The 11400-nt window shown below is 41.5% G+C and overlaps 1 protein-coding gene across 1 annotated transcript; it reads left to right on the forward strand.

The window, feature by feature from the left end:
• The first annotated feature begins 7516 nt into the window (after positions 1-7516).
• On the forward strand, positions 7517-9157 carry LOC122509971. Its single transcript, XM_043624333.1, has one exon. The coding sequence runs from the start codon at positions 7928-7930 to the stop codon at positions 9155-9157; it is 1230 nt and encodes a 409-aa protein (XP_043480268.1). The 5' UTR covers positions 7517-7927.
• The last annotated feature ends 2243 nt before the right edge of the window (positions 9158-11400 follow it).

Raw genomic sequence — 11400 nt, forward strand, 5'->3', positions numbered from 1 at the left:
TCAACGCGATTAAGCAGTCTTTCCATTTCTTTCCTTGCATCCGCACCGATAGTTTTCAATAGTGCCGAAAAATAAATAAGAATCCGTGCATAGAAACTACGAAATGCTTCTCTGTTTTCTCGTTTAGCCTTGGTAGCGCCCGGTTTCTCCCCGGATCAGTGGTCCGAACTAAATGAGCGATTAGAAAATTTGGAGGTCCTACTATCAACAATTATTCGTACACCATCTTGCCTTGCGGTGCAGGGTCAAGCGCTTAGAGAAACGAACAGGTTTGCCTCATATCATGGGTAGCTGCACTTGCTGACTCTCATGCTACCAATACAGAGAATTTGATAGCTCTCCAAGAAAAGGTTACCATTCACAAAACAATCGACGAACTGACGTCACGACTTTTAAAATTGACAATCAACTAAAGTTTTTTTTATGACTCCAGAGTGAATAACGTCTACTTTCCAAATTCAGACGAAAACATTATAGACTATTAGAGAGAAATATTTTTCTTTATGACAGAAAGCATTAAATTGGACAGGTGCAATTACTTATTAGAATTAAAATCGGATATTTAGAAACTCAACAGCTCTAAACCTAGAAGAGTGAGAGCCGTCAATAGCAGAGTCACGCAGCTACAAACCTCAATCGCGCAACTAGAAATAGAAATGAGGAATCTAAGTCTAACAGAAAAATGAATGATAATACGCCATCTCCTTACTATTATTCAACTAATACCAAAATTACGAGGAGAAATAAATAATCGGATTATCATTGATTTTTCAAAATTAAACAAGACTTTTGTTAGCAGGCAAACTTTGAAAAATAGGATTAGGAACTTTTTCTCTCGATTACTTCGAAGCAGCAATTAGCAGAATAATTCGCGGTGGCGACACAGCTCGCGAATTTCGACAATTGCCAAGCAACATCCTTTCTACACCTTGATTAAGACTATTGTATATACTATTATTATATTGTGTTAAGACTAATATACAAAAATGTCTACCGGGGGTGTAACGGGATCCAAAACCCCAACGGGATCCAAACCCTAACGCGACCTTACTTTGCAAGGAGAAGTTGCCAAACGTAGGACCCCTCTTCCACAATTAGATCACACTAACAATGTTGTCTCTGTACTCGAGCAGATGTCCGTACAAACTAACTCGCAAAACATACTTCTTTTGACGGCCGCCAGCCCCCTCTCAAAGACTTTCTGCAAGAAATAGAAACAGTGCCGCGTTTATAGCTGAAGTGTCGGAGCGGGCTTTCTCAAAGCCGTTCTGAGTAGACTAAGAGGCTCAGCGCGAGATAGTGTTCGTGGGCTCCGCTTCAACGGAATAAATGAACTTACGGAGCACTTAAGAAAACGGTTCGCATCCTCGAAAAAGTACCAATAGTACCTAGACAATATAATGACGATTAAACTAAAATAAACTGAGACGGTAAGCGACTACCATGACCGATTAAGAGGACTGATAAGCGGTGCGAGACACGCGCTAGAACTCAAATATAACAAAACTTATCTCGAAGTAGTTCGAAATGAAGTCGGTGCTAACGAACGCGGACTCGAAATATCCGAAAGCGAGATAATCATGCAGCCTGTAGTGGAGAACGCATTCCGCGCTTTCGTTAGGGGTCTGCCCGATGAAATGTCTACATTTGTCGACACGCGCAACCCCCGAAATCTCGATGAGGCTCTCGAACATGCCCTTTACGCGGAAGAATGCCGTAACTATAACGAAAGAGTTAGGTCGTCCTCCTACCACATCACTCGAGCAGACGATAGAGCTCGATCCCCTAGCCCATACAGCCGTCAGGTGAGAAGGGCAAAGTGTCAATGGAAAAAAAAAAGGAAAAAGTGATAGTGATAGGGAGAATAGTGGCCCTGACCAGCCGAAGCCAACCCAGCGGGGTGATGCATATACGGAGCAATTGGCGGCATTCTACAAATCGATGATGCCGCCGTTTGGCCAACCAATGACTTATGCGCCCCTATCCAACCATGCCGTATCAGCAGCCCTCGACAAATGCTGCCCTTACCGGCCGGTACAGCCCCAACACAGTACCAACAAACAGGGCACCAACACAAGTTATAGGCCGAGTACTACCTCACCTCGCTCAGCCTCGCCAGGTCCACAAGTAAATCCGAGTTTTCAGAAACCGGATTTAAACTTCCAGCAGACTCGACGCTCCGACGCGGCCCCGAGTCCAACTCCCCAGCGTCAGAGACCGTCCACTTTGCCCCGGACCAGTTGGATCCGTAGAGCAAAGTCCAGGGAGAGACTCCCCAGTAGTTCAACTAGATGCACCTGAGTTTTCAAAGAAACAAAGGTGAACTTCTTAGTTGATGCCGGCTCTGACACGAATTTAATTAAAACCAATATTTTGAAACCCGAACTCACACTTGATCGAAGCAAGTGCACTGAGATTACGGGCATTACCAATCATTCGGTCCAAACATTGGGAACTGTCGAAGTTACAGTCCTCAATGTTCCGATCGAATTTCAAGTTGTAAAAAGTAGCTTTCCGATCTCTACATCTGGAATTCTGGGAAGACCGTTCTTGCGTCACGAACAGGCTCAACTTTCCTTGAGACATAATGCTCTTGTAACCATTACAAATCCGGTGACTCATATTCCGTTTGTGGACCGCGAATCACTGGAAGCTAGAGAAAAGTTGAGACCTCAAATTAAACCATTCGCGAGAATACTAAGAACTCAAGCTCGAACCAGAAAACTAATAGCGATCGATGTGCTTAACCCGGAATTAAAAGAAGGCTATCTACCGCGCGTGCAGGCCCCAGGAGGTGTTTACCTGGGAGAAGCCCTAGTTTCGAGTAAAGATGGTGTATGCCATGCGATGGCTATTAACACTACTGAGGATGACATTGACTTACGACTAGATCCACAGAAGCTCATTCCATTTGACTTCTGCAAATTCCCCGGAGAAGAATTTTCTGATTCTGACTCCGAGAAATTGCAAAAGATCACGGACATGGGAACTTCTGATAGGGTCCGTAAAGTCAAGGAGTCCCTTACATACCTCTCATTTGACTCCGGAGTGTAAAGAGATGGTAAATCGATGGGCGGAAGACCTTTTTCTGATATATTCCATCTTAATGGAGAAATGCTCACTTGTACGCACATGGTACAGCATAGAATTCCGACCATCGATGACCAAGTGATCCGAAAGAAACAGTACATGTCTCCTAATGAGGCCTTGGAGCAAATAGATGCGCAGCTCCTAAAGCAATTCAATAGCGGGATAATAGGTCATTCTAATTCCGATTATAATTCTCCACTACTAATTGTGCCGAAAAAACTCGACGGTTCAGGAGAAAAGAAGTGGAGGGTTGTAATCGATTATAGGGCCCTAAATGAGAAGGTAATTGGAGACGCATTCCCATTGCCAAATATTAGTGGAATATTCGATCGTGTGGGAAAAGTCAGGTTCTTTACCGTCTTTGATTTAGCAAGTGGGTTTCACCAAATCGAGACACACCCCGATGACCGACACAAAACGGCGTTCTCTTCGAGAAACGGTCATTATGAGTATCACAGGATGCCCATGGGTATAAAGAATGCTCCTCCCACTTTTCAACGATTACTTAATAGTGTACTAAGTAGCATGCTCGATACTGAGGCATTTGTCTATTTAGATGACATTATTATTTATTCGGACACACTTAAAGAGCATGATGTTAGAGCCCGGCGGCTTTTCGCTAAGCTTCGGGAAGCAAATCTAAAACTTCAACCTGACAAGTGTGAGTTTTTGAAAACGAAGTGGCGTACCTGGGCACATTATTAGCGGGAATGGCGTCAAACCTAACCCCAACAAAATCGAAGCCATTAAAATTTCCCTAAACCTAAGACGCAAAAGGACATTAGAAGTTTCTTAGGGCTATCCGGATATTATCGTCGTTTTATTAAGGACTACGCTAAATTAGCTAAACCTCTATCGGAATTGTTAAAGAAGGACGTAAAGTGGGAATGGGGTGAATCACAGTGTAAAAGCTTTTTAAGACTAAGAAAATACTTGTGTCGCAAACCTATTCTGCAATATCCAGACTTCCAACAAAGATTCAAGTTAACCACTGACGCCTCAGAATATGCAGTAGGGGCAATGCTAACTCAAGAAGTAGACGGCATAGATTTACCTGTGAGCTACTTCTCAAAGGTCCTTAATAAAAACGAACTAAACTATCCCAAAGCTGAAAGAGAATGTTTGGCGGTACTACACGCTGTAGAACATTTTCGACCCTATCTGTATGGTCGAGAATTCACACTAGCGTGTGATTTTGGTAAAATAAATCGAATTGTGCAGGCCCTATCATACAATCCCGTGGAAGAGAAGGCGACTAAAAATGATCAGTGTTCTAACGCGAGTTCCGAGTCGGACTGGACCGATTCGTCACTAGACAATGCTGCAGATACCGAAATCGATGCCCCTAAAAATGACTCTACTCAAAAACCACCGCCACTCCGTCCATTGCCTATCAAGGACAGTAAAAAGGACAATAAAAAGGCTAGTGCGGGAAAGGATCCTAAGAATGTTAACCCCTCCCAACCCAGTCCTTCTTCCACAAGGCCTCATACTAGATCAACTTCTCAATCAGATAAGAGGACCATTTTAAAACCTAATCCAACTTTCAAATTACCTGGAGCTTCGTCAAAGCTCCCACAACAAAACCAGGAAAGCGGCAGCGAGCCTCCAACCTAGAATTCCTACGCGAAGAGCGACAGCCCCTGGACCTTTGAACTTCAACCCACATCTATCCTGAAAGGACCAAAGGGAGCTGCATCAAGCAACCGACCCATGAGGATGAATGCTGACAACTTCCAACTCCCTGGTCCATCTTCGAGATCTGAACCTCCACCCCGACGACCGGGAAGACCTAAAGGCTCTACCCAACCAAAGGAATCCGACGGAGAGGAGCCCTATCGGCCTCCGGTAGCAGTAAGCTCAATCGACCCTGATGTCAGCTGTGATAGCCAAAAGATTGAGAGGACCACCCCCTTAATTGTGTCGCGAAGTGTATACGGAGGACGAACGACCAACGACCTCAGAAATCGAAGCCCAACCTCAAAAGATTCATGCAAGAAAGCTGGGATCTTAAATTAAAACTGAATTAAAACAAAGTGATTCCAAAGTTGTCTTGTCCAAGGATAGAGCGACTGGGTTCGACTGTCCACCGAACGACTGGAAGACGAACGATAACAAAACCCGTCAAGAACCAAAAAGCCTACGAACGATTGAAAAAGCCTTGAAACATGCTGATTTATTTTGGGAGCTGCATGACAAGGGCATGATGGTATTGAAGGTAATGAAAATGCAGATCGCCTTGCTAAAGACCATAGTGCTTCGATAGTGTTTCCCCAGTGTTCCGATATCAGCCCAACCCCCAAGCCAAGCGCCAGAGCTATATAGTGATCAGCGTTTTGCCACGTCGCAGCGAAGAAAGCTGATCCCAATGTTTCAACGAAACTGAAGAGCAATCTCCTGTTTCCCTTTGTCGAATGACCCTATACAACGTTTACGTAGATGCGCATGTGGAGATAATGGTGGAACGAGGCCCAGCAGGCATAGGAGTGTGGTTCGGACCCGACCATCCCCTTAACGTGTCGCGAAGATACGGAGGACGACAAACCAACAACGCCTCGAAATCGAAGCAGCTACAGTGCGATCCATCAGCAAAGAAGCTGGGATCAGAAAACTTAGAAAAGTGATTCCAAAGTTCTTGTCCAAGGCATAAAGGAATGGGTTCCAAAATGGCAAAAGAACGACTGGAAGACGAACGACAACAAACCCGTCAAAAACCAAAAAGCCTACGAACGAAAGATTGGAGGGATGTCACCGAAGGTTTGAAAAATTTAAAGTACGCGCTCACGCTGGACAATCAAAATCACTGCCGTATGGCAAATTCTGGAGACCTTTTAGGTCCTCTCCCACAAAACAAAATGGCGGAACTAGTAGCAGGAATATTCCGCGGTGACGATATAAAAATCACCTTGTGCCACGGAAGAATCCAAGTTCCTCCCTTAGAATTGCGACCCAAGATAATATCAGAATTCCACAGTAGCCTTGTAGGAGGTCATAAAGGCATTACGAAAACGTACCGTAGAATACGCGAACGATTCTACTGGCCGAGACTGCGAGACGAAGTTACAGAGTTTATTCGACAATGTAAAAGTTGTTTCGAGAATAAACTGGCTAGGGCCCGTACGAGAGAGCCTATGATCATAACGGACACACCGGCTATGCCTTTCGACAAAGTGTCTTTAGATACTGTAGGAAAACTTAGAACTACCCCCAATGGGAATCGGCACATTCTCACAATGCAAGATAACTTTAGTAAATATTGCATTGCCGTTCCCATTCCAGACATAAAAACCACCACCATCGCTCACGCAGTAGCGACAAACCTTTTTGCCACGTTTGGAGCACCCAGATGTGTACTCACAGACAGAGGCGGAAGTTTTGTGAGTTCCCTAATGCGGAAGCTTGAAGGGAATATTTGGTGTCAAACAGCTTACAACTTCTGGCTATCGACCCCAAACCAATGGAGCTCTAGAAAGAAGCCACATTGAGTTGACAGACTACATTAAACACTACGCAAGGGATTTCGACGATTGGGATCGTCTGCTCCCATTTGCGATGTTTAATTATAACACGTCAATTCACGAGGCGACTGACTTCACTCCGTACGAGTTGGTTTTTGGTCATATAGCAAGAATCCCAAGTTCTTTTCCACAAGGGCCAGAACTTGAAACCTATGGGTCATACCTGAGAGATCTTGTCACCCGAATGACCGAGCTGCAAAATTTGGCGGCTGAAAGTCTAAGAAGGGCAAAATGTCATTCTAAAGAATTCTATGATCGCAAGGCTCGACCATCGAATGTTAAGGTTGGAGACCAGGTATACACCTACAAGGAGGTAAGAACAAACAAATTTGACAACAGAGCAAGCGGTCCGTATACGGTTGTAGACATTACCCAGAATAATAATGTTATTCTGGAAAACGAGAATGGCGATAGGTTCGCCAAACATAAAGATAAGGTATTGGTTACCCATTTGTAACCAATACTTCGCTAACGTCAATATTAACATTTAATTCATTTTAGGAAAAAGGAAAATTATGATGAAAGGACCAACCGTTTTCCTCCTGACAGGCCTAACCTCTATCCTAGTTCCAGTGGCAATCTGTGGATCCGACTCCTTTCCAAGGACTTCTGATGAGTAGCAGTTCCAAATTACCCCGTTGCCTGTTAGCAGTGGGATATATTATGAGCATCTTGGTACCGTAAGGAGATCCGTGACCAACTGGAGAGTGACCATCTTCCTGGACATAAGCCGGCAACATGGATACATCGACGACCTGAAGGCCCGATTGGAGAAATTGAAGAACCATTGCGCATCTGAAAAGAATTGGTGCCATGAGTTTGTAGTCCATCACCCTTGGGAGGATAAATGGGAAATGGCTTCCGAACTGCAGGAGCAGTTCCAAACCCAAATCACCGAATTAGAAAACAACCGCAAACCAATGCCGAAGAAGATGACAGCTCAACTACGAATGAGGCGAAGCGTGCCCCTACTTGGATTCCTAGGAAAAATCGCTGGTCCCATCGCCGGTGTTTTAAATTACGAAGATGGAGAGAGATACGATGCCATCATCTAGGAATTGAATTCTGCACAAGCCAATCTGTCTCACCTGGTTGGACGTCAAACCCACGTTGTGAGATCTCAGCTCGACACACTCCATACCCAAATCGAAAAACACAGCTCCCTAATAAATAAGATTAATCAAAACCTGGACCTGCTAATTAAAAATCAAGAAAATCAATCAGCAGTTAAAGTCGAGTTAGAAAAAAGGGACGCAATATTCAATCTACTGGGAGCATTGAAGACAGGGTTGGACCACAACATTCGAGTCACACAAACCATGCTGGAAGCAGTCCATACGGCCAGACAAGGAAAACTACACCCTGGACTGATTTCATCTAAGCAGCTGGAGCCCATCCTACGTGACGTCCAGGATCATCTTACCGAAGTACAGTTTCCCTTACCTGGACCCGCAGTCAGCATCGATGAATTGATACCGATCTCCACTGTCACCATCTTATGTGTCAATCGTCAATTAAAAATCCTAGTTGATATCCCTCTACTGGAAAAATATAACTACCAGGCATTGAAAATGCATTCCCTTCCAACTGTCCAGGAGGCAATAGGAAATAAAACAATAAGAGCTTATGTAAAGACCAAATATGACTATCTTATTGTTGATGAAGAGCAGCACACCTATCTTCTACTCACGGAGCGAGACTGGAAATCCTGTAAATCAACAACATCATACCACGCTTGTTTGAACGGAATTCCTATCTACAATTTGAAGGAGAGACCAGCCTGTGAACCATCACTCTTAATTAATCCAACTATCGACAACCTAAGAACATGTGAGATTCGAATTACTGTTAATTCTGAGTCCTTCTGGAAGCCGTTAACCACCCTTTCCAGCTGGCTATACTCTTTTTCTAAGATGGAAGATGTATTGGTCATTTGTCATTCTATGACCCCTATCAAGATTAACCTTAATGGAACCGGTATCTTGAAATTGGCACCTGGCTGCATGGCAAGGACCCAGGATACAATAATCCCAGCAACCATTTCTCAGGTTGGACAAACAGAAATCATCTATGAACCCGACCTGCATCTGAATTTGACTAAATTATCCCCAGTAATTCTCAACTACGGTCACTTGTTAACCATGACCAATGACAACAATCAAAAGGAAGAAGTGGCTGATCCGAAATTTTCCACCTTCAGGATGAACTCCCAAACATTGGATGAGCTGGAACAACAACTGGAGGATCTTGCCATTAAAAGGCACATCGGAAAAAATCAAACAGTCCTTGTTTACTCATCTTATATAGGACTGTTGTTACTATGCATTCTCCTCATATTTTGTCTTTGTCAATTACGCACGAGAACAATAATCTCTAAATTGGTTGGTTTCTTGCCCAGAAAGTCAAAAAGGGGCCATATTGAAGTTTCAAGAAGAAGGAGAAGAAGAATCAGTCTACCCGAGGACAAAATAGTCGATACACAGGAACCATCAACTTCAGAATTAACTCCAAAATCAAAGGAGTTATATTCTGTCATCGAGAGAGGATAAAAGTCTGCTACGTCCGAAGATTTACCATCACCGAAGATCAGATAACTGACAACGCCCAGACCAAAACAACATCTCAAACAATTGCAGCAGGTCGAGAAGGCAGAACTGAGATATGCTCTTCGACCCACACAAATATCATTCCTCGCCTCACCGAAGACCACTGTGAAGATGCGGATTCAACTCCCAACACAGAAGCTTCAACCAGCGTAAAATTGTTATCATATGCAAGTAAAAAGAAAAACACCCCAGGAACGTTCCCCTCTTAATCCAAAATGAAAAGGGGGAAAGCAAGAAAATTTTATTATTTCTAATTTTGAGCTCGTTTAAGGTAATGATTTTCACTTCCTTACATTTCGTCGAATTGAAGTTTTTACTTCTGTTAACGTTCGCTTAGAAGCTTTCGATTTTATTTTCGTTCGCCCAACTTGTTCTTATAATTTGGTTATGAAATCTAAGTTGATTGGTAAATGTATTGATTGACTTGCTCTCCGCCCTGACATTAGAAATGCCCCATATCCTTAAGTGATTAAATTCGGATGGACAAAGGGAGAAAGGAGAGGCTTGGTGACCCAGTTAAAATTCAATAAAATTGATTTTTTAGGAGCACCTCGGTGTTTTAAATAATCGATATGCCCCGCCCACTGTCCCTCTCCTCTCTTTCTTTTCGTTTGTCTTGACTGTAAGATTGTGCGTTCTCAAAAGGAGGGAGAATAAAAGAAAAAGGAAACCTTGTCTTTTGGTTCAAATCTATTTTTTTTTTTAAAAAAATCTGTTTTCTCCGTCCTTTTCTGAAAATGGTTTTACACACCGCTCAATCAAACCTTTCTACGCTATGACAATGAATTGATATTGTCCCAAAAAAAAGGGAGATCGCCTTTTTGGCGCAAATCGATGTTTTAAAAGATCAGTTCTCTGTCCTTTTCTGAGAACAGTTTTATACATTTACTTAATTGATCCACCATCTTTCCACGCTATGACAATGAATTGATATTGTCCTACCAAATAGAATGGAAATAGGAGAGAAAGGAGCTCCCCTTTTGGTGCAAATCAATGTTTTGAAGGGATCTGCTTTCTCCATCCTTTATTGAAAACAATTTTATTGTTTCATAATCCCCATTTTACTATGACAACGAATTAATATTGTTCTGGTGAAAATAGGATGGAGCCAAAAAAAAAAGGGGGGGAAATATATATATATAATTTTTATTATTCACTCTTTAAGGCGAATATAATTTTCATCCCTCCTATTTTCACCATGCCCCTTGCGATTATCTTGTGACGACCTATAATCATAACTCCGTCAACATCCATCAGCAATGAAGATAAAACGGGATAAAACACAAACAATGAACCATAAAATTTTCTAAAGCTACCTGACTTCTATAAAAATAATTTCCTTTTAGGAAATAACAATTTACTTAAGAATTACAATATAATTAAAGTTTTACTTACGGTAATTATTTTTTTGATCAAGCCTCCATAATGGATAAATCCAATAAAACATTAAAAAAAAAACAACAAGCATATGCTCTCTTGAAAATTTTAAAATTGACTCATTTTATGCCAGTAAATCTTTTTGCGCAAATTAAAAAAAAGAGAAGAAAAGGGAGAGCAGCAAATACTCTTTCGAAAATTCCAAAATTGGTAAAAATTTTAATCTCCTTCTTTTCTTCTATCTTTCAACTTCAAGCTTTGTTTTCAACCCTCTTTATTCTATCCTTTTGTTGTCGTTACTTAATGTTTCTCCCCAGCGATGAATAATAACTTGCATTCTTACTGGTATCGCCTATTTTGCCCTATAGGATTACCTTGCCAACTGCATTATTGATTTAACACAATCCTAGTTTTTTTTTTTACTTAAATAATCCTTAATTCAAAAAAAAAAATTTTTCATAAATTTTTTTCTTTTTAATTAATGCGTGATTCGTGAAGTATGCAACTAAAGAAACAAAATATACCATCAACTTCCTTTATTAAAATTAAAAAAAAAAGAGGGACATTGTAACTAAACATCTAGTTTTGTTAAATTTTTTTTATTTTTGTAGATAAGATAGAAATTAAAAGAAGTAGTAAAAATACCGCCGTTACGTAACTTTACTGTTCTCCATTATAGTAAATAACATTATATACTAGGATATTAGGTAATAAAAAAAAAAGAGAAAAATATATATCTATTTCCTTAAGGTTAAAAAAAAAATTATGTTTTAAGTAATAGAATTGTAAAGGTTAAAATAAAAAAAAAA

Source organism: Leptopilina heterotoma, unplaced genomic scaffold, assembly GCF_015476425.1.
Source record: "Leptopilina heterotoma isolate Lh14 unplaced genomic scaffold, ASM1547642v1 Lhet_65, whole genome shotgun sequence".
In the NCBI taxonomy this organism is placed as follows: domain Eukaryota; kingdom Metazoa; phylum Arthropoda; class Insecta; order Hymenoptera; family Figitidae; genus Leptopilina; species Leptopilina heterotoma.